Source organism: Trachinotus anak, unplaced genomic scaffold (genome assembly GCF_046630095.1).
Source record: "Trachinotus anak isolate AG129_WGS33_773 ecotype Australia unplaced genomic scaffold, CSIRO_AGI_Tana_v1 ptg000005l, whole genome shotgun sequence".
Classification (NCBI taxonomy): Eukaryota; Metazoa; Chordata; class Actinopteri; order Carangiformes; family Carangidae; genus Trachinotus; species Trachinotus anak.
In genome coordinates this window covers 12,872,433-12,896,082 of record NW_027273856.1, presented here as the reverse complement: position 1 = coordinate 12,896,082, position 23,650 = coordinate 12,872,433, and the positions used below count along the sequence as shown (strand labels likewise).

Sequence of the window (23,650 nt, the reverse complement as noted above, 5' to 3'; positions counted from 1 at the left end):
TTTGACTGATGGACAGAGACAGCTGCTAACACCTGTTTTTTTTCAGTGTGATTGCTCTACTGAGTCTGCAGTATTCACAGGTGTTTCTCAGCCAATTCTGGTGTAAGAGGGTCTTTTCCAGACCAGATCCTGGACCAGGGTTCATGTCATGTGAACAGGGCTTTAATCTGTGACTGCACATTTTCAACAAGCCCAGAGGACAAAAACATTAACCACCAAATCACCTGACAGGTCTTACAATTTATACAAATTAATCTTGACTCAAAGTCCACTTATTTGCTTCTTCCAGAGCTTTCAACCAGTCACAGGCTTCATCAGGAGATGGAGTTGTAGTTATCTGTTGATGAGGACTGTGAGAGGTTGAAAGGCCTGAAAAAGCTCCTAAGTGCACCTTGAGTTCAGAATACTGAAGTGTGCCATGTGTTTGACTCCGCCCTGCACGCTGTGATGTCACTGCTCAGCTGGAGGACCTGAGAGAAGAAAGTGAAGACCACAGAGCTTCCAACATTAAGGTGTATTTCAGTACAAGTTATTTATACAAGTGATGCGTCAGACTAACAAGCGGAAACGGGAGTTACTGTCAGGACCAAACGTAACGTGTTCTGGCCTGGAAGCAGAGAACACAGCAGAGCCATAACCAAGCAATAAAAAAACAGTAGGTGGACAGAAGCTCCACCCTCAGGCTCTACACAGGCTTGTAGTCCAGCTTGGACTCCAGCTTCTTGGAGTCAGCCACCTTCCTCACTGCTTTCATGAAGTCCTCCTGAGTGACGTACTCTCGGTCCGAGCGGATGGCAAACAGACCTGCAGACACACAGATGCACATGATCACAGCTGTTTGTGGATGACTCAGACTGTCATGATGATCCTGAGATGCCTCATGTCTCACCTGCTTCTGTGCATACGTTCCTCAGATCAGCTCCGTTGAATCCGTCTGACAGCTTCACGATGGCCTCAAAATCTGACAACAAGAGGAGGAGAGGTTCTGAGTCCACTGTCCCACCCCCATTACTCTGAGTCAAAAACATGAGGCCAGAAGTCCTGACTTCAGGACTGGCAGGTACCCCAACCCTCAGTCGGACAGTGAGGAGAAACTTTTAGTCTGAATATGGGTCCTGATGTTTACAGCTCAGAATTTAATAAATTAACCCGTTAAGAGTGAAAAGCATTATGGGAAATGTGTTTCATTTGGTTTTAGAGTCATGGTTCAGACAATGGCTGACAACCTGAGTGAGGGGAGAAATACTGAAGCAGATTTCAGCAGTTAGCTGGATAAAAAACTACTAAAACAACCACTGCAGACAGTGACTTCAACCTGCTGCCAACCAGGTCAAGGCCCAAGGGGAGACATGGGAGGAGGAGTGGGATTATAACAAAACCAACAATTTAAATAAACCCTGGAAAAGTTGAACTGAATCAAGAATGTCTGACAGATATGAAACAGGTCTGATTGTTAACGAAGCACGAATGTTTAAACTAATGAGTCACCACTTCAGAATCATTACAATTAATGGTGCCAAAACACTGGAGAGAATCACTGCTACCAACAAGAGGACAGGCTGTTGATCAGCTTCAGTTTTGTGTCATGTCTGACAGTTGGAGGGAAAAACAGGGCTGCACCTAATTAATCAATACATTAATCAATAAATCCTTTTACTCACAGATTTATACATTATTACCAATAACACCTGCAGAGGTGAGTTGATCAGTGAGGTCTAACACCAGCGTGTGACTGTGATGAGCTGCTGATGCCGTAGCAGGGAGGATGATAGACAGCAGCAGTGGACTCACTCACCGATCTCTCCGTGCTTGGTGATGGGGCTGGAGTGGATCTTCAGGATGTCCAGACGAGCCTGTTCGTTGGGCAGCTCGATGTCTGGAGAACACAAGAGGACACAGGTTTTTGTGCATGTGGTCACACAGAGCCGACACACAGGAGATGAGAACCACACCAGGACATCTTACGGATCTTGCGGTCCAGTCTGCCGGGCCGCAGGAGGGCGGGATCCAGGGTGTCAGGTCTGTTGGTGGCCATGATCATCTTTACTCTGTGCAGCGTGTCAAAGCCGTCCATCTGGTTCAGCAGCTGATAGGACACACACACACACACACACACACACACACACACACACACCTTCAGAAGTGGTTCTCCTGCTGCTGGTAACACTGACCAGTACCACACACCACCCCACGACAGATAAGGCTGTCTGACCTCGTCTGAGGAGGGTGTAGTCAACCCGCTAAGAGGGGAACGTCAAAGTGTAACACGTAATTTCCTGCTACCAGTAGATGGCGGTGCAACTCTCCCTGAACACTGCAGGTGGAGGTCCTCAGACCACGTTCTCCAAGCAGAGTAGAAACAAAATCAACAAACTACATGTCTGTGGTGTCAGCAGCTATCTGCAGCTGTGAACACGTCCACAGGACAGTACCACGGAGACCTCCTTCACTAGTTGTACTGGTCCAAAAGGATAAACAAACGTGTCAGCTGTGACGTGATGTCATCACTAATTAAAATGACCATTTCCTTCCTGGTTATTTTTCCTCACAGACCCTGATCCTCCCTGATTTTAACTTCTCTGACATGAGAAGTGCAGCCTACACAAACTAACACACATTTAATACCACAGTGTGTGGTGTGAACTGTTGTATTAATATGGAATCATTTTTTAATTGATGCATTCAAAGGTCAACTTGTGAACAGGGACGTAATTTTTCCAGTGGAGCATGAATGCACCATTTTGGCAGATTGTTCATTTGCTCCTGATAAAACAAAGCTGTCAGTCACTTGGATGATGTCATCACTGAAGCACGTGTGTGGGTTTCCACAGGACATAAGAGCAGTGGTTGTTGTGGTGTGTGAGGTTGGGCTGTACAGTGACTCCATTACCTCCATCAGAGTCCTCTGGATCTCTCTGTCAGCAGAGGTTCCCTCAGAGAAACGACGGCCGCCTGCAGGGAAGACACACGAAGGACAGAGGTCAGAGGTCAGAACATCACAGATTCACCGACAAATGGCTGCTCCTACGTTACCAAGCCCCATAGAGAATCTGTCAAGCCCCCAGTCATTAAAAACTGTATTTATGAGCTGGTCCAGGACCTGGTGCTGGTCAGCAGGATTACACACAAAGTCCTGGACTGGTCTGCTCTGGACTTGTGGAGGGATAGGTCATGGACCAGGGAAGAACCTGTTAAGCTCTGAGGCAGGTATCCTGGATCAGCTGTAGCAGAAACGGCTCATCATCACAGCACCTTCATCATTAACTCCAGTCAAAGTCTTCTGATAACTGAACTTATGTATCAGCTGATACTGATGCATTAAAAACTACTGACCCTGTGTGGATGTGATGTGAGTGCTGTTGTTGTGTGGTTCAGGTTAAACCTTCGTAAAACATGAACAGAAACATGAGGCCATAGAATCTCATTTACTGTCTAATTTGATTGTCGGTCATAAAAAATAAATCTAGTAAAAAAATTACAGTTCCTTAAAAAAAAACTTTAACTGCAGCCACAATTCAGTAAAATAAGACATTTAAATATTTAAATAGTACAATAACAGGATAAAACGTGGAGCAGCAGCAACTTAAACACTAAATAAATCCAGGAATAATAACTCATTTCCAGTGTTTGCTGCTGCAGTTCGTCCTGTTTCCTCTCATCATTCTCTTCTGTGACGTGTCATCAGAAGCTTCAAAAGAAGCTGGTGTTGAAACTGACTAAGCTGCTGCCTCCCCTCTACATTACAGCCGTGCACGTTGCCTTTTTGCTCGTGGGAGAGTTCCAGAGTAAAGTGTTGCCAAATTTCTGACGGCTAACACTCATGCTAATCAGGAAATCAATTCTTCTTCGCTACTCTAAAACAGTGGTTACTTCCTGTGCAGGTTACAGTTTTAAAGTGGTGAAGAAGAGCTGATTTCCGACATGGTGTCTAGGGGTGGGAATCACAGGGTACCGCACAATACGCGATACATGGCCCATGATACCAATAACATCCATTCTTCCGTGGCCTTCTGTAACACCTCTGCCATATGAGCACCGGTATGAGTGTCGAGCATCGCCCTTGTTTGTAACACGTAGGAGTGCATTTGCCACTCGTTATCAATAAAATGGGCCGTAACATCTCATGTGAGCGCAACTCTCTCTGCAGTCTGGAGTGCTTTCTCCACCTTTCCTCTCGTCTCATTGTAATGAGCTGGAACAGCTTTTTCGGTTAAATATTTCCTGCTCTGTATTTACCATGGCTTTTCTTTTATCCTGTCGATGTTATAAAAGCCAAAGTGGGCCCAGACCTTTGACTTAATGTGGCTGGGGCATGTCTTAGCATAGCTTTCTCTGCCATCATCCTGCTGTTAACTTTCTCTTCTGCCAATTAACTTTCACCCAAGTTTCCCTCATTCATTTAAGCAGGGCAACCGAGAGGAGACATGAAGTAGCGATGCCGGCAAATCAAATTGGCAGGGAAAATATCGATGTTGGCACCTGCGCATCGATTATCGTATCACACGAGGAAGGACAACGATATATCGCCAAATCAATATTTTGTCCCGCCCCTAATGGTGTCAGATGTGTGCTTGGACCTGATCCAGCAACAGAAGCTTTTCCATCTCAGCATCTGAACATCAAACAGCAGAGCTTTCTTTTTATCAATCAGCTCCTTAATGCAAGATGTTCTTTACTCCATGGAGACTTCAGATTTTCTCTGACACACTGTGATGATGAAGTGTAACTGCTCTGACTCCTTATGTGAACACAAGGTAACCAGCCGAAGTGACTCGGTGCAGCTCACAGCTTCACAGGTGGCGCTTCCTTCTGTTCAGCATAGAGCAACTACAACCTGAACTGAAATAAACTGATCTCCTCACAGTCACGTTTCCACTCACTGAGCAGTAACGGAGGCGAAAGGAACCTTCAGCTGCTCCACAGAAAAACAGTGAAGAGCAGAGGAGCAGGTGCACACAGCCTTTTAACATCACCACAGCTGAATGTGAACAAGGTCACTCACCGATGGCATCGATCTCATCCATGAAGATGATGCATGGCTGGTGGTCCCTGGCATAGTTGAACATCTCTCTGATCAGCCTGGCACTTTCACCAATGTACTTGTCCACGATGGAGCTGGAAACCACCTGCACGCACGCGCACGCACACAAGCACACACACACACACACACACACAGAGTCAGCTGACTGACCGCCCTGCAGTGCGACAGTACCTGAGCATGCTGAGGAAGTTACCTTGAGGAAGTTACAGTCCAGCTGACTGGCCACTGCTCTGGCCAGGAGAGTCTTCCCGGTGCCTGTTGGAGAATCTCTCATCAGCACCACATCAACTGCTCAAACACTGATCATTTGTATTGAAGTCAATGAAGAACATGAAGCAGATTCATGTGTTACTGTCTCAGAACTGAGTTCCTGCCTAAACCTGTTTAGAATACTGACACAAACATGATAACACTGATGGATGTCACTGGTATGTGATGGAGCCTGACGAAGACTCTGAGTGAGTCACTAACCTGGAGGCCCATAGAGCAGGCAGCCCTTAGGGGGGATGATGCCCACCCTCTGGAAGAGCTCAGGGTTGGTGAGAGGCAGCTCGATCACCTGAAACGACCACACACCAACATATATCATCCAGAGTCGTATCTAAAACAGAATCCCTACAAACACATGTGTAACACACACTGGTTCACACACTGCCACTGCATCAGAATCAGAATCAGAATCAGAATCAGTTTTATTGCCAAGTATGTTTTCACATACAAGGAATTTTTTCTGGTGATTGGTGCAATTGATCAGCAACAGTGGGGCTCTCTAGCCTTGTTGATAAGGCTAATAGCAGATGGGAAGAAGCTATTTTTGTGGCGAGAGGTTTTGGTCCTGAAGGACCGCAGCCTCCTGCCAGAGGGGAGTGTCACAAAGAGTTTGTGTCCAGGGTGGGAGGAGTCAGCTACAATCTTATCTTATCAGAGCCACAGAACAGACAAACATGGAAAGTGTGTGGGTTCGGGAGACAGGCACCCTCTCTACCTTTAAGATCAGGCTTAAAACTGTCCTGTTTAGTAAAGCTTATAGTTAAGGTTGGCTCGGGTATGTCCTGACCCATCCCTTAGTTATGCTGCTATAGAGCTAGACTGCTGGGGGATTCCCATGATGCACTGGGCACTCTTTCTCTCTCGATTACTTTATGCCATTAACTTTGTATTTTTTTTCTCTCCTGTAGTTTGTGCTTCTCCTCTCTCTCCCTCTCTCTGTCCTCATTCTGCAGGTCTCTCTGCCTCGGGAGCAGCAGGATCCAGATCCACCACTACTCATCATTACTATTAACCACTGTTATCTGTCATCATTATTGTTAACACCATTACTTACACAGCTGTTCCTGGTCTCTCTCTTTTCTCCTCTCTCCTCCCCCCTCTGCCCCTTTTTTATCTCCTCCTAAACCCAACCAGTCGAGGCAGACGGCCACCCACCCTGAGCCCAGTTCTGTTGGAGGTTTCTTCCTGTTAAAGGGAGTTTTTCCTCCCCCCTGTTGCCAAGCGCTTGCTCTTTGTGGGAACTGTTGGGTTTTTCTCTGTAACAAAGTCAGGTCTCGACCTTACCCTGTAAAGTGCCTCGAGATAATGTATATTATGATTTGGCACTATACAAATAAAATTGAATTGAATTGAATTGAAGTGAGCCCGGCGTGGTATCACTGCACATCATTGTACCTCTCTCAGCTCACGGATCTGCTCAGACAAGCCTCCGATCTCAGAGTAGGAGACGCTGCCTGGGTCCTCGTGGGACATGTTGTACACCAGAGGGTCCACCTCTCTGGGCAGGTACCTTCAGAAGAACAGGAGACACATGCTGTGATCTGAGTGCTGCAGGGTACAACTCAGCATGTCAGTAGTTAATGGGGGGGGGGGGGTGATTCAGGTGATTGACAGTTCATCTAGAGCCCTGTCACCTCACACTGATGACATCATACTCCCCCTCACTCAGGGAGCAGTGGCTCTGTTTCAGACAGGAAACAGCCACAGAGGAAACGAGTGTGTGATGTCATCATCTACTGACTGAAGTGATCACAGGACGTGTCAGGATCTGGGTGTTAGGTCCTCACCCTGACTCACACATGAACAATCACAACAGCACAGTCAGGCCCACGTTCAGTCATTGATTATCGATCGGTCCTGTGTGAATGTGCAGCAGGAGGCTGCTTAAGGGGCCATGTGGAGGAGGACACACACTATCCAGTTCAGGGCTCAGCAAAACCACCTCAGGCCCTCATTAGCTTGTGAGACAGGTTCATGAAGACGCCCAGCCTACCTCATTATAGTGAGCGTGGTCATGTCCAAAGCCACTCTGGTGCCCGGCTTCAGTTGGGACTTGTCCAACTGAAAAAGATGAAGAGCTTTGTTGATTAGACACTGTTGACTGAGACTCTGAGCTCTGTGTCAGCAAAGCTGCAACTTTATTTCAATTAATAAACCATGAAAATGAAATAAAACAAATGTGGTCAACATAGTTTGTGTGTGTAAATGGAAAATGGACTTGCCCCTATATAGCACTTTCTCTAGTCTTACTGACTTTACAATACACCCCACATTCACCCATTCAGTCATACATTCATGCATCTCTCTCTCTCGCTCTCCCTCTCTCTCTCCCTCTCTCTCCCTCTCTCCCCTTTGTGAGTACACTCATTGACATAATGCATTCCCTAGCCCCTTACCCTAAGCCTAACCATCACAACTGAGTGCCTAACCCTGACCCTAACCTAAACCTAATTCTAACCATAACTCGAAAAACAAGTCTTACCCCTCAACATGTGATTTTAAGGTGTCTCAAAAAGTGAGGACCAGCCAAAATGTCCTCACTTTCCCAAAATGTCCTCACTCTGTTAATAAAATACTTTTTTTGGTCCTTACTATGTAGCAAGTACAAGTACACACACACACACACACACACACACACACACACACACACACACACACACACACACACACACACACACACACATCAGGGGTGGTGTGGGGTTCAGTATCTTGTCCAACGACTTGAGGAGCCGGGGATCGAACCACCGACCTTCTAATTAGTGGACTACCCGCCCTACCTCCTGTGTGAAGTCATGTATCATGGATTTGACAAGTATTTAATTAATGGATCAGACAAAAACTGATCAATTAATCAGGAAACATCAACATCACTAAATCACAGAAAAATCCAACATTCATCACTGATATACAAAATTACCCACAATGCAACCTGAGACAAAGACAAATACCATAGTACAGGATAGGATAGTATAGTATAGTATAGTATAGTATAGTATAGTATAGTGTAGTGTGTGTGTGTGTGTGTGATCTCACTCCACAGAATAATGATGCCACTTCTTTAACACTGGTGGACAGTTTTAAAAAAGAATCTAAATCAAGGCAGCAGAACCAGACACATCAGCTTTTCTTCCCTCTGGAGACTGAAGGCCAAAAACAGCTGCTCTTATACAGCAGTGACCCCCTCCACCTGGAAACAGCTGGAAACACACACTAATGTGCACCATGCCCTTTAACTTTAAATGGGCAAACCCTTATGTGCAGCCGATGGCACCAAACCTGAATTCAGGTTTTATCTGCATCTGCTTTGTCTCATGATCAACACATTTAAGGTTGGGGTTGTATTTACCTGTCAATAGCCAAAGTCAAATTATTATCTTCACCTGGACAGTCTACCCAGGTGTTCTTGATGTTCTGCAGTTTCTGGTGCAGGGGGGTTTGCAATATTCACTTTTATTTGACATAAATGTCCTAGAACCAAACATGCCACACTCCTGGCTGTGCACAACCCACATGATGTCAGTTTGATCAGCACTCACCTGTCTGCGGCATCCAACCACGTATCGGGGGCCATTGGTGGCCTTGACAATGACTGGAATAAACACAAAACACATTAGCATCACATGTCTGAGTGAACACTGGTAACCAAGCTTCAGGAGGGCGGGTCTTACATCAGAGAACAGATGACAGAGAAGTGAGCATAGAGGAGAGAGAGACGAGCAGAGATGTGGGAAACGTGAGCGTGACATGCAGCGGGTGAGGGTTCGGAGCGAGCCCAGTCCTGGCACATGAACCCTGCAACACTCATTGCGCACAGGGGCTCACAAGGGCCAGTCTAACCACGACAGGCCAGTCTGTGTGTGTGTGTGTGTGTTTGCGCGCACATGAGAGAGAGGGAGGAAGGGGGCCATGATGACACAAAGAGAACCTTCATGTTCGTTGTAAAAACATCTCTACACACAAATTAGACCGAGGTGTTTGATCCACTGCAGGGAAACGTTGCCCCTTCAACTGCTGTGAGAAAAAATCCACACCATCACAGCTCTACATGACACATGTAAACGTGACACATCCATCCATCAATGAACTTACATTTCTCCTCCGTTAGCTGTTTCAGCACCTCTCCAACAATCTGCAGAGAGCAGGGCACAGGTGAGGTTAGTAAAGACCAGATAAATCAGCCTGTGATCCTCTTGCCCCCTCCCCACTGTCTCCACCCACTGAACACACTCAGACAACTGTGTGATAAACAGTCTAGATTGTAATGATGGCAACAACACCACGTTTAAAAGTGCAGATTCTGAGTCGACTGTGATGAACTGAATAATATACATATTTGTTACAATGCATTTAAATGTCTTTAAAAGTTCAAATGTAGAGACTGTGTTAGCATACAGAGCTATGTGACTGAGGGTCGTAAGCACAGTCAGTTTTAGTTCACCAGACACACCAAGTGATGGTAACTGGATCATCGGAACTGTCAGGTTTATTTTGTGTGGCTCCAAATAATCAGTAATGAGTGAAGCTTTAGAATACGTCCAGTATCAGATCAATAAGTATGTGGACCACACTGGACACTGGTGACAACTGGAAAAACAAGTCCGGTGTGACGAGGTTTGTCCTGCAGTGACTGTACACTGTGAGTGGTGAGGCCTAGTCGGGCTCTGGTGTTGGTTTAAAAGGAAAACCTTTACCTGTCCGACGCTCTGCAGAGCCTTCAGGTCGTTCTCTGACTTCTCGTACTGTTTGGTTTGCTCCCTCAGCTGCTCTCTCACTGAAAACAGACAAACACTGCTGACTTACTGCGTTAACGTTAGCTGTCCAGTTAGCTTAGCCCACAGCTCTCGACTGCCTTATCGTACAAGTACAACGTGTATATCACAGTAAAGGCTACTCATGCTCTCGTTAACAGACAGTAACAAATCATTAATCAGCTTACTGTCTGTTACAGCACCACTGTCTGTTTGTCGTAAGCTAAGTTAGCATTGCTAAAGCTAACCGCTACACTTCCATTCATTTCTACGGAGATGCTAACTGCATGACAAAGCACTAGCTATCTGTCCAGCTAGCTGACTCTAACTATCCGATAACATGGATCTCAATCAAAGTGAACAAGACGTCTGCCACTCCACAGACATCGCACTTAAATTGTCTCTTACATTCTTTTAACCGCCCGTCAACTTCTTTGTGTTCCAGTAATTTTTTTCTGTAGTCCTGTAGCGCTTTCTCTCTGCCGTCCGCCATGATGCCCCACTGAATACTGGGAAACTGCAGCGTCACTACGGTGTATGCTTTTTTCTTCTCCTCTGGGTTTAAAAAAAACATCTTTATTGATAATAAAAGAGTCGTTAAACAGATCGTTAACACACAGAAAACCACATTAGAGCAGTCTTTATGTTTGGTTTCATTTTATCATTATCATTAATAAAAGTTGAGAGTGGCTACACCTGGATTCATGGATACAAAATTTTGCTTTTATAATCACCAAATTAAGTTTATAATGATTGTTATTGAGGATACCAAACAGCACAAACTGTGGTATCAAGAGATTCAGAGCAGCTCAGTAGGATTACATTGTTGTTGAACCAGACAAAGACACTTTTACATTTGAAAATGACTGACCACGCTAAAAGCATCTGTCTGTGGACTGAGCCACATCTTGACAATATGGCTCCCCCCAGCTGGGATACACCTGTCAACTGGAGATCTGGGGTGTATTCCAGAAATCAGGTTTAATGAAAACTTTGAGTTTCTTAATCCTGAGATAGGGGAAACTGGGTTTTCTGTTCCAGAAACTGAGATCACTATGATTCTGAGTCAGTTGCCGCAGTAACCTACTCTGTGAAGATAACCTGCTCACTGGCAAGTTTTTCTTCAACAAACCCAACCATGACATCTTTTATGATTAACCAGTCAAGGACAGAGACAGATCTCTGACATTTAGTTATTACACATGGAGGCTCATCCTCAATTCAAATTAAAATCTGCACTGTCTGTCTTTATAGCACTGAAACCGAGGACATTAAGACACCTGTCATATTGTCAATCAGTCCCTTTACACTGAAACTGTGGCAAAAAATCACCTGGAGAAGACGGTCCAAGTTTTAGGATCCTTTATTCACATAAAAGACCTGAGTTTGTCTCTGCAGAGGACAAGACTGATCAATGCAAGGAAATAGACTCAGATATATGGTGACAGATCTCCAGCCCATGTCTCCTCTCACAGACTCTTTAGCCTTGGTTCTACATGTTTAACATACACAAGATGATTTGCATCACTAGACAGATCTCTCATCTAGTCCTGGAGCTGGATGCAAGGACACTCAGGGCCTGTGTCTTCACTAGGAAGACAGCATGGGACACACATTTCTTTCATGATGAGAATGAGGCCTTGCAGTCTTTAAAATTAACCAATGAAACACGTGGGAATGGTGCAGTAAATAATGAATATAAAACAGTAAGCATAGAGTTATTATCTGGAATAAAATCAACAAAGAGGTTTCCACCACAAACATTTACTCTGCATTCGTCATGTGAAGCTTTAGACGCAAAACTCTGATCTGTGAATAATCCTTTTGCTCATGTTCTGATTGGTCTCACTGATGACCAGTCCTATCATAGGTGTCATATATTGTAGATGGTGTGATACTTCTGAGTGAGCATGACAGTAAGCTAGTGCAGCTGAAAATACTTTAACTTTTAAAAACTGGGCTAAATGAAAAATAAAAATGTGTGAGTGTTTGAATGTAGGCTGCAGCAGTTTTAACAGCATTTCACTGTATAAATTTATTCATTGATGTTGTAGAGCAAGATTTCTAAATGTAAAGTAGATATCTGAAAATGTACACTCAGTTTTAACCTTAATGCTTTTTCAACTGAAAGAAGCTGTTCCTGGGTCAGAATCTGAGGTTAGATCTGTAAATTTCTGTCTGATCTGTTTTACCTATGTTGTCTCTTAATCCCCATCACATCACCACAGGTGATTAAATATATTTAAACATTAATCTAACATGCTAAATAATGTAGTGGATGACACTGAATAAAATGTAATAGTTTGAACTTAGTGACTCTTTTCCCAGCAATGCAGTCTTCCATGCGAGGTAATGGACAGGAATCTGGCTTAGTAACCGTGTTAACTTTATGGTAATCTGTACAGAATCGAGGAGATTTATCCACTTTGTCCACCAACAAGCAAGGCGATGCCCAACTGGAGGTCGATGGAACTGCAATATTATTCTTTAACATGTAGTTCACTTCAGCCTCCACGATTTTACGCTTGTATGGCGCACACCTATAAAACTGTTGTCTGATTGGCATACTATCTCCAATATCTATGTCATGTTCTATTAGGTGTGTGCGTGTTGGCGTGTCACTAAACAAAACTGGATAACCCCCAATTAAATCAGCCAATTCCAAAGCCTGAGATTCCGGCAAATGCGCTAACAGACTGCCCAAATGAAGCAGCGTCCCAGAGTTCTTGAGCCTAACGCAAATAACTGCAAATAACCCCCCCCCCCCCCCCCCCCCCCCAGCAGCAGAAACCAATGGACCTGAAGGAGCAGAATTAACTGTGAGTACAGGACTGACATTCACACACTGCATCTTAGAATGTGCTATTTTAGCATCATTCGTACGCAAATAGTATGGCTTTAACACATTTACGTGACAAAGGCGAGAAGATTTTCTCCGCTTTGGAGTGGCAATAAAATCATTTTGCTCTGACACTTGCCGCTCCACAGTATATGGATCTGTGAATTTAGCTTGAAACGGAGAACCCACTACTGGAGTAAGGGCCAAAACCTGATCCTAGGGCTAAATTGGCGACGTTCAGCCCGTCTATAATTCCCCCGCGGCACAGGCAGACAAAAGTGAAAACTAAACATAGAACAAGCTTATTAGCTTGATACAAACATTAGCATGCATGGCATGTAATATGGCATTTTACCAAAGTAAAATAAAACAAAGAAAAATACCTCTTTGGCTGCATGCCACAAAGGAGGGAATAATTCTTAGTGTTCTTATTGGGAGTCTTCATACTAACGTCTGTTTGACAGTCTTAATGTCCATGCTTGCTGCTTCTGATGTCCTTTTTGCTTTTCTTTGAGTCTTACTCGCAAGAATTGTCTTACAGAATCTCCTTACAAACTTAGGCCTTCAAAATAAAGGCACTGTCACCAATTCTGATTAAAACAATGTACAAATAACAAATACAACCCAAAATTACAAATGATAAAATTAGTCTTACAAAAGAACAAACAAATTATGTAAATAATATAAACTATAATGGCAACAGTTACACTCCCACCAAATCACACAAATTTTAATGTGGGATTTCTCTTGATACAGTGGTTGTTGCAAGTACACACCACAATTTCTCAACTAAACAATTCTATTATTAACCATTTATGGTAAACCTAACATTTTAGTCTGCTTCAAGCAGAGTAACAACTGTTATATTTAAGAGGCTTGACAACCGACTTCGTGTAACATAACTTTACTGTACGTCTGTACAACTCCAAGCCATAACACAGAGTAGCATCATGAACACGCTTCTTGTTCTACTTCCATATCACATATCACGTAGCACATAGGCTACCTACGGGTACCTCTGAGGCTCACAAGTCTATTACATTACATCCCCTTTTTTATGCATTTTTAAGTTAACATGCATGAGAGTCTGTGTTCAGGTTGAGGTCTTGTGCATCTGTGACATGAAAGGTTTTCTCATCAGTTTTCCGCAGATACTTTCTGTTTCTTCTACACAGTCTCCCATCAGGTGTACAAACCACAAACGATCGCGGTTGGACATGTTTGTGCAAGACTACTACTGGCTGCCAGGTCCCTCCTTTTTGCACCCTGACATTTTCTCCTGCCTGCAGGTTGGACAGTGTCTTGGTTTGTCTGTCAAAATATAGTTTTTGTTTCTCCTGCTTTCCTTTCAGCTGACTGCATACTCGGAGAGCACTCTCTGGTGTAAGGAGTGACGCTGAAGTTGGCAGTTTCCCTTTTAGCCGCCGTCCCATTAGTAGCTGGGCTGGTGATAATCCTACTCCCTCCAGCGGTGTGTTGCGATACTCCAGCAGTGAAATGTAGGGGTCACCATTAACTTCTGATTTTTTCAGCAGATTCTTAATTGTCTGTACTGTCCTTTCTGCCTGGCCGTTTGACTGAGCATGACCAGGACTGGACGTGTTGTGTGTGAATTCCCACTGTTCTGCAAAGTCCTTGAACTCAGCACTGGCATACTGCGGACCATCATCCGAGATGACTACATCAGGAATGCCATGCCTGGCAAACACTGATTTCAGTGCGACTATGACACTACTACTTGTGGTGTCTCTCAACTTTGCTATTTCAGGGAACTTGGAGAAATAATCAATGCAAAGCAGAAACTCAGATCCTTTGAAGTGAAAGAGATCAGTCCCTACTTTCTCCCACGGTCTGTCTGGTACAGGGTGTGAGAGTAGCGGCTCTCTTGGGTTGCTGTTGCAGTTCTCATTACAAGTGGGACACTGTGACACCATCTCTTCAATGTGTGTATACAGGTGCGGCCAGTACAAAACATCGCTGGCTCTCTCTTTGCACTTAACAATTCCTAAGTGTGATTCATGGATTTTGTTAAGCATTTCTTGTCTCAGCTGATGTGGAACAATGAGCTTTGCTCCTTTGAACATCAGCCCAGATGTGTGTGATTTCATCTCTAAATGTCCAATAGGGCTGAATTTCTTTTGGTACTGCACTTTTTTCATTCGGCCAACCTCTTAATGTAATGTCTTTCAGTAACTGCATTTCAGGGTCGTTTGATGTTGCTGCCCTGAACTTGTGCAGTTTTTCCTCTGACATGGGTAAATGATGTGTGATCATGTTTACCTGTAGTTCTTTCTCCAGCAGCTCTTCATTCTGCTCATTGAGGAATGCTCGACTCAACGCATCCGCAATATGCAATTCCTTGCCCGGTCTGTAGGTGACTTTAAGGCTGTATCTTTGCAGCCTAAGCAGCATCCTCTGAAGCCTCATGGGAGCTTGGTGCAAGGGTTTTTTGAAAATACTCTCCAGCGGCTTGTGGTCACTCTCAACCTGAATGTCTTTTCCATACACATACTGGTGGAATTTCTCACACCCATAGACAATGGCAAGTAGTTCTTTTTCTATTTGTGCATACCTGCGCTGACAGTCAGTGAGTGCCCTCGACCTGTAAGCTACTGGTTGTTCATCCTGCAATCTGACTGCACCGATGCCTTCTGAGCTTGCATCTACTGACAGCGTCAGTGGTTTGTTAACATCATAAAACTTTAGGGTTGGAGCGTTGGTGACCAGCTGTTTAAGATGCTCAAAACTCCTCTTTTGTGTTTCCTCCCAGTGCCACTCCGTGTCTCCTTCAAGCAGCTTTCTTAAAGGTGCACTGATGTCTGACAAATTTGGGATGAACTTTGCGAGGTACTGAATCATCCCCATGAACCTCAGCAGTTCCTGCTTATTCTGTGGGTCTGGGAGCTGTGTCACTGCTCTCACTTTTTCCTCATCTGGTTTCAGTCCACTGGTGCTGAGTGTGTGTCCGATGTATTTAATTTCTTTTGTCCTGATAAAGCACTTGTTTTTGTTGAGTTTTAGGTTATTCTTTTTTGCTCTCTCCAGCAACAACTTCAATCTGTGGTCGTGCTCTGCCACAGTGTCTCCCCAGACAAGCAAGTCATCAATGATGTTCACGACCCCATCTAGCCCTTCAATCATCTGCGCAATAGCTCTCTGAAACACCTCTGGCGCTGAAGAGATCCCAAACGGTAAACGCAGGAATCTGTATCTTCCGACGGGGGTATTAAATGTGCAGAGTTTTGAGCTTTCATCATCAAGTTTTATCTGCCAAAAGCCCTGACTGGCGTCTAGCACTGAGAAGTACTTAGCGTTTGGCATACGGGAAACAACTTCTTCCACTGTGAGCAATGGGTAATGCTCCAGTTTGATTGCTTGGTTTAAATCTTTTGGGTCCATGCAGATACGAATTTTCTTGGGTGTGACCACTGTTACCATGCTGTTAACCCACTCTGTCGGCTCTGTCTGCCTGGTTATTACTCCCAATTTCTCCATATGCTGTAGTTCCTCGTTTACTCTTTGTCTGAGTGCTACAGGAATCCTTCTGGGAGCGTGCACAACAGGTGTAACAGTGTGATCAATCTGCATATGATGCTGACCAGGTAAGCAACCTAGTCTGGTGAAAAGATCCTCATAGTCCTTAAGAATGTCATTTTCTTTTCCAACATCATGCATCCTCTTCACTAAGCCAAGTTTCACACATGTGGCTCCTCCCAGTATAGCCGGAACATCTTCTTGTGTGATTTCAAACACAATCTTGTGCTTTTGGCCTTTTCAAGTGACACTAGTCTAGTTGTGGATTTCCCTCTTTTGTCAAATGTGGTTTCACTAACAAGTAACCTTAATTTTCTCACCCTACTCATTAGTCAAATACTGCACCCAGCGCCAACTCCTATGAAGATAAAGATCTTCTCTGACAAATTGTCCAGGTGGGGGCAGAATGATTGAGGACTTCATTGTGAAGATTCAATTCAATTCAATTCAATTTTATTTGTATAGCGCCAAATCATAATATACATTATCTCAAGGCACTTTACAGGGTAAGGTCAAGACCTTACTTTGTTACAGAAAAAAACCCAACAGTTCCCACAACGAGCAAGCGCTTGGCGACAGGGGGGAGGAAAAACTCCCTTTTAACAGGAAGAAACCTCCAACAGAACCCGGGCTCAGGGTGGGCGGCCGTCTGCCTCGACCGGTTGGGTTTAGGAGAAGATAGAAAGAGGGGGAGGGGGAGGAGAGGGGAGAGAAGAGAGAGAGAGACCAGGAACAGCTGTGTAGGTAATGGTGTTATCAATAATAATGACAGGTAACAGTGGTTAATAGTAATGCTGAGTAGTGGTGGATCTGGATCCTGCTGCTCCAGGGGCAGAGAGACCTGCAGAATGAGGACAGAGAGAGAGAGAGAGAGGAGAAGCACAAACTACAGGAGAGAAAAAATACAAAGTTAATGGCATGAAGTCATCGAGAGAGAGAGGGGGAGAGAGACAGAAATAGAGAGAGAGCGCCCAGTGAATCATGGGAATCCCCCAGCAGTCTAGCTCTATAGCAGCATAGCTAAGGGATGTGGTTAGGAGTTAGAGGTTCAGGTCCGAAGGTCCGATCATTCAAATGTTCAGCAGTGAGTGGTCTGCTGTTAATGATGGCCATAACCTCATATAAGAATGTCCTTAAAGAGGCGCTGTCAAGTCTTTGTGCTGATTGGTTGAGAATAGCAGTAAGAACACTCCTTATTGTTCTTATTTGTCTCTCCCAGACACCACCCATGTGACTTGCTGTTGGAGGGTTCATTCACACCCCAAGGCCTTCACTCTTTCTTGATCCATTCCCTTTATGAGTTCTGCAAACTCTCTCTTTGCACCAACAAAATTGGTTCCTTGGTCACATCTCAGTTGGCAAACATTGCCTCTTATAGGAATGAATGCTCTCAAAGCACTGATAAATGCGTCAGTTGTCATATCATCCATCATCTCTATGTGTATGGCCCTTGAACAAAGACAGGTAAGTAAGAGGCCATATCTTTTCAGGTTCTTTCTTCCTTCTTTCACATGGATTGGACCAAAACAGTCTATACCGATGTAGGTGAAAGGTGGAGTTGTTTCCATTCTGTCTGGTGGTAAGTCACCCATTCTCTGTTCTTCAGTAGATTTTCTGTATTTTCTACACTTGACACATTTGAAAATGTGTGACGCGACAGCACTGCTGCACCCCAGGATCCACCATCCATTTGCTTGCAGTTCATTCATTGTCATTCCACGTCCTTGATGATGTACCTTTTCGTGAAAATGGTTGATAAGCAAAGCTGATATGTGGCTGTTCTTGGGAAATATTGCTGGATGTTTCACATGTGGGTGTAATGTGGCTTGACTTAGTCGTCCTCCCACCCTCAGGATACCTTCTTCATCCAAAAATGGACTTAACTTGTACAGCTTCCTGTCTTTGGTCTTGGCAACTACCTTTCTCAGTTTCAAGCTCTTTATCTCATCAGAGAATGCCTTCTCTTGAACTAACTTAACAATAGCAAGACCTGCTTCTTTTCTTTCTTCAAGGCTCGTACCTTCATTGGTTTTGTGCTTCACACCCTGGTATTCTTTAACTACTCTTTTCAATCTGGCGACTGCCTTTACTACCCTTGCCCAGTCAGAGAATTTCTGTAAACGATCCAATAATGAGCTCTCCTCTTTTGCCTTAGTGTTACACACAAGAGCCTTGCGGAGTTCAGGATCATTATCCTTGACTTCTCCCACCTTGCACTCTCTGTCAGGCAGGTCCTTTTGCCAGAGAAACTTTGGTCCAGTGAACCAATTTGAGTCCTTAAGTTGCTCCGCAGTCAAACCCCGAGAAGCATGATCTGCTGGATTGTTCTCAGAGGCAACATAAGCCCATTGCTCAAGTTTTGTACTTGATTTGCTGTATGCAGTTGGATACAAATACTTGAAACCTTCTGGCATCGTTGCTTAAGTAGCCAAGAACAACTGTCGAATCAGTCCAAAAGAACTCTTGCAGATCTTTGATGTCGAGTTCTTTCCTAAGCATGTTGCTGGTGCGAACTGCAACAACTGCTGCAGTGAGTTCCAGTCTTGGTATAGTTGTGACATTAGTTGGAGAAACTCTTGACTTTCCCATTACCAGACAGCAATGGACTTTGTTAGACTTGTTAATGGCTCGCAGGTAAGTACATACACCATATCCTGAGACACTTGCATCTGAAAAATGATGAAGTTCATACCCTTTAACACTGCCAAAACATGGAGGTAAGAAGCATCTGTGGATTTGCATTTCAGCCAGACTGGGTAGGTCCCACCGAGTCTTTAGATTTTCTGGAATTTCTTCATCCCAGCCAATCTCCTTGCACATTTGCTGCAGTATTTGTTTTCCCAGAAGTACAAAGGGTGCCATGAACCCCAAGGGATCATACATAGAAGCTACAGTAGAAAGCACACCTCTCCTTGTGAGTGGATTAGGTTTTACTTTAACTCTGAACTTAAATGAGTCAGATGTGACACACCACTCTACTCCAAGTGCTCTCTCCATACATGGTAAACTCAAGGCCATGTTAGCATTCTTTATTGCAGCGTGTTCTTCCTTCGGGATGGTTGCCATCACATTCTCACTGTTTGAGACAAACTTATGGAGTCTTAACTTCCCAGTGGAGCAAAGTTCTCTTGCTTCTCTGACAAGCTGGACAGCCTCCTCCTCAGTTTGAAAGCTCATCAGACCGTCGTCTACGTAAAAGTTTCTTTGAATGAAGCATATGGCATCTTCACTGAATTGACCTTTCCCTTGTGTCGCCATGTTTTAGGCCAAAATTGGCACAGCCAGGAGACGAGGCTGCTCCAAACAAGTTCATTCTGTAAACTGATGGTGTGCTGTCCAAGTTTCCATTCTCCCACCATAGAAATCGTAAGTAATCTTGATCTTCCCTTTTCACGTGGAACTGGTGGAACATTCTTTCAATGTCGCACATGACTGCAACAGAACCTTTCCGGAAACGGCATAGGACACCCACCAATGTATTTGTCAAGTCAGGACCCGTGAGCAGATGGTCGTTGAGGGATGTTTCCTGAAACTTGGCAGAACAGTCAAATACTACACGTATTTTTTCTGGTTTCTGTGGATGGTAAACGCCATGATGTGGAATGTACCAAGCTGCGCTGTTGTCAATTTCCTCCTCAGGGACCTTCTCTGCATCACCACGTGAAATTATGTAATTCATGAAGTCCACATAGTCCTTGTGGTACCTCTGATTTTTCCTTAGTCTCCTTTCAAGACAGTTCAAGCGGTGTATTGCACATGTCTTGTTGTTGGGTAATTTGGGTCTCTCCCGTTTGAATGGTAATGGCATCTCGTAGTGACCATTGCTCTTTTGTGTAATGTTTTCTCTCAACTTTGACAGGAACTTGAGATCTTCTTGAGACACAACATCATTGTCTCCAGCCTTTTCTGAGAAGTCTGATTCAAGGACTTTTATGATGTCTGAAGGCGTAATTTCCCTTACTTTGGTTCGGCTCACATAGTGTACTTCAGTTTTCAGATTGACAGAAGACTCAGTAACTGGCATCACTTGTCGCACTACTATGCGATTGGTGACTCCAATGGCATCACCATACTCCAAGCAGGGATTCCCATGGCCAACAATACTCCATCCAAGGTCTGTACGCTGTGCATAAGGCTGATTTTCTTCACCAGAAACAACTTCCCTTGGAAGTAGGATTTGTGAGCAGTTATACCCAATAAGCAGACCTACTTCACAGTCCTGCAGTGGTGCTATCTCTTCTTGGAGGTGCTCCAGATGGGACCAAGCCTTTGCAGTTTCATCAGTTAGTATGTGAGTTTTGTTGGCTGGAATAAACTTACGTGTGTAGACTGGTGGTAGAAGGAGTTTCTTACTGGAGTAAAAACCTCTGACTTGTAGGTTATTTACTCTTTGAGAACTGACTACTGTGGTTCTTGAGATCATAGTAGACAACTTGAGCTTGACTTGTTCTTTGCTTGCTTCCAAAGCTTCAGCTACTTCACTTATAATAAAGGTTGTGTTGCTTTGAGAATCCAACAGAGCATACACAAGAACTTTGTGGGCTGGTTGAGCAGTTGATGAAAGCCAGACAGGAATTATTGAAGCTGTTTGCATGTTACTTTCATTAAGTATCACTCTGTTTGAAGTAGCAGCTGTGGTTGGGTAGATTGACGTTTTTCTTTGTACTTTACTTGATTTATACTTGGCCTTTCTGGATTTGGATTTTGCTTGACTTGTAGTGATCTTTGATCTTCCTTGGTTCACTTCTCATGCAAAGAGGTAGGATGCCGCTTTTCACAAATGTCACAAACACTTCTACTGTTGCAGCCCTTTGAGTGGTGACCAGACTTGAGACACCCAAAGCATAACCTTTCAGCTTGAACATATTTAATCCTGTCTGAGAGTGTTTTTTCCATAAAATTTCTGCATTTGTGCAAAGCATGCCCATTCTCCTTACAGAAAATGCATGTTATGACAGTCCTTTCACTGGAATTTGTAGTTAACGTCTTTGCTTTGATGTCTTTGGGTTTTGAGTTTTCAGCCTGACCCTGTTTCAGTGACTGCAATGACGTGACAGGATTGTGACATCTTGTCAGAAACTTGACAAATTGGCTGAAAGAAGGGAAATGGTTACTTTCTTCTTCTATTTCAATAACCTTCCGGTTTCACCTTGCTGTTAACCAATCTGGTAACTTTGAAAGAATTTTCCTGTTCTCATTACAGTCATTTAGGATTTCCAATGGTTTTATGTGGACCATGGCAGCCTCACAACTATGAAGAAAGTCTACAAACTCTCTGAGCTCATAGCTATCCTTAGATCCCATCTTGGGCCATGCTTGAAGCTTGTCTCTATATGCCTTGGTGATTGTAAATGCGTTTCCGTATCTCTCTTCCAAAATCTCCCATGCCGCAACATAGGCAGATCGAGTTCCAAGTAGGAAATAGCCATCCAGGGCATTCTTAGCTTGTCCACTTACATATCTATGGAGATAGTATATCTTCTCCTTATCTTGAATGTTTTTCTAGTCAATCAGTGTTTCAAAGGAGAGTTTCCAGTCGTTGTATTTCAGTGGATCCACACTGAATACTGAAGGTTCAGGAACAGGAATCCTGTTGGTACTTAAAGTGCTAGCACCTTAACAAGCTCTGCTATACTTTCATTTGAGGAGATGGTCACAGCTTGTGGTGCAGGAGACATGTATGGTGACAGAGGACTTGTGGGAGCTGGCACGCACTTATGTGCTACCATCTTCTTTTCTGGTATGTCTTTCCACTCCTCTCCTATGACCTTCTCTTGATCGTACACCTGCATTGTTGCTTGTGCTGCATTAAGACCCTTCATTGCCTCTAAGTGCTGTATCTTTCTCCGTTTTTCCTCCAGAGTTCTTTGTAGAGCTGCATGCTCTTCTTCCAGCTGAGCTTTAATTTTAGCTTCTTCTTCCTCCCTCTCTATTCTTCGTTTCACCTCTTCTGCTTCTCGTTCTAAACTGCTGCCTCTTGATCAACTATCTTTCTTTTAGCTTCTGATTCTAGGCACTGTATTTCCTGTTGATCCTTTTCTTGTTCTTGTAACACCTTTAGAACAGCTTGGCTTGCAGCAGCATCAGCGGCAGCTTCTTGTCGTTTTGCGGTAGATCTACTTGAATACTCTGAGGTGCCTTTCAAGAAAGAAATGACAGAACCTGATTTTGAGGTGCTTGAATTGAAGAGAGAGCCTGCTTCTGGCCAAGACTGCTCTTCTCCTTCTGGAATCTTTCCATCCAGTCGACTTAAAGCTCTGTTTACAATGAAACTGGAAATCTCTACACAGATCCACTCTTCGACGTGTGTCCTGGTCTGGAGTTGAGACCTTGCGTAGCTCATCATAAATATGCCGGACATCTGCAGAAAGACCTCTGACATCACATTAAGCAGATCTTCAGATAAAGCCTCTGTTGTCTGTGACAATGGCTGTTTAGAGGATTTAACTTGTTTTCTCCATTTATCGTAAATATAGTTGAACCTTTGCTGAAGCGCTTTAATTTTGTTAGCTTGCATTTCCTTGCCCTTCTCTGTTAGACTTCTGTTTCTTTTACTACATCTTGGCTCCTGCACTTCATCCTGATAAGCTTCAGCACCACCCACTTTCACATCTTTAGGTTGATCTTGGGCACTGTTCCTACCACTGTCCATTACCTGAACTGTAGCCTCACCTGACTCTGACATCTTGAAACACTGCCTTAAAGTAAGCCAAATTTGTAAATAGAAATATAAAGTAAATAAACCTTCAAATGAAACTGTCACACTTACTAATTATTTGCTATTGAAGTTGAGTAATTAAGCATGTAATATCACCAATCCTACAGCATAAATGTAAATATGAAATATGAAAATGTTTAGGCTTAAACAAGACTAATTTCTGTTAACAGTGCTTCAGTAAGGTTTAAAAATTGAAAATTCACTCAATATTAACTACAAACTTCAATGTGTGTAAATATAAATAACCTTTGGTTTGAAATACAAAGGTTAAAAAAAAAATTTATTTACCCTTTAACTTAAACGCTTTGAGTCTATAAATGGCAAACGTCAATTAAATGACATAACAAATAAGTCTATTTACCACACACTTCACAGTAACTCAGTTATCATCCACAGTGAAAACTTGGTGAAAGACCCTCTTCTCAGATCACTCTTTACTTATTAGTGTCCAAGTTCTTTAAGGCTTTGCCTTTACTGTTGCTCTTTAGAACTGTGTGCGT

At 43.8% G+C, this 23,650-nt stretch overlaps 1 protein-coding gene across 1 annotated transcript; it reads right to left on the bottom strand.

Annotated features, from left to right (window-relative positions):
- Positions 1–499: 499 nt before the first annotated feature.
- Positions 500–10,614, bottom strand: psmc6 (proteasome 26S subunit, ATPase 6). The gene is made up of 14 exons (XM_071478385.1): positions 10,468–10,614; positions 10,003–10,082; positions 9,401–9,440; positions 8,848–8,900; positions 7,305–7,372; positions 6,707–6,821; positions 5,513–5,600; positions 5,235–5,296; positions 5,003–5,126; positions 2,891–2,952; positions 1,966–2,086; positions 1,796–1,876; positions 890–961; positions 500–804 (listed from the first exon to the last, which is right to left on the bottom strand). The coding sequence occupies exons 1-14, from the start codon at positions 10,550–10,552 to the stop codon at positions 686–688; spliced, it is 1,170 nt and encodes a 389-aa protein (XP_071334486.1). The 5' UTR covers positions 10,553–10,614; the 3' UTR covers positions 500–685.
- Positions 10,615–23,650: the final 13,036 nt, after the last annotated feature.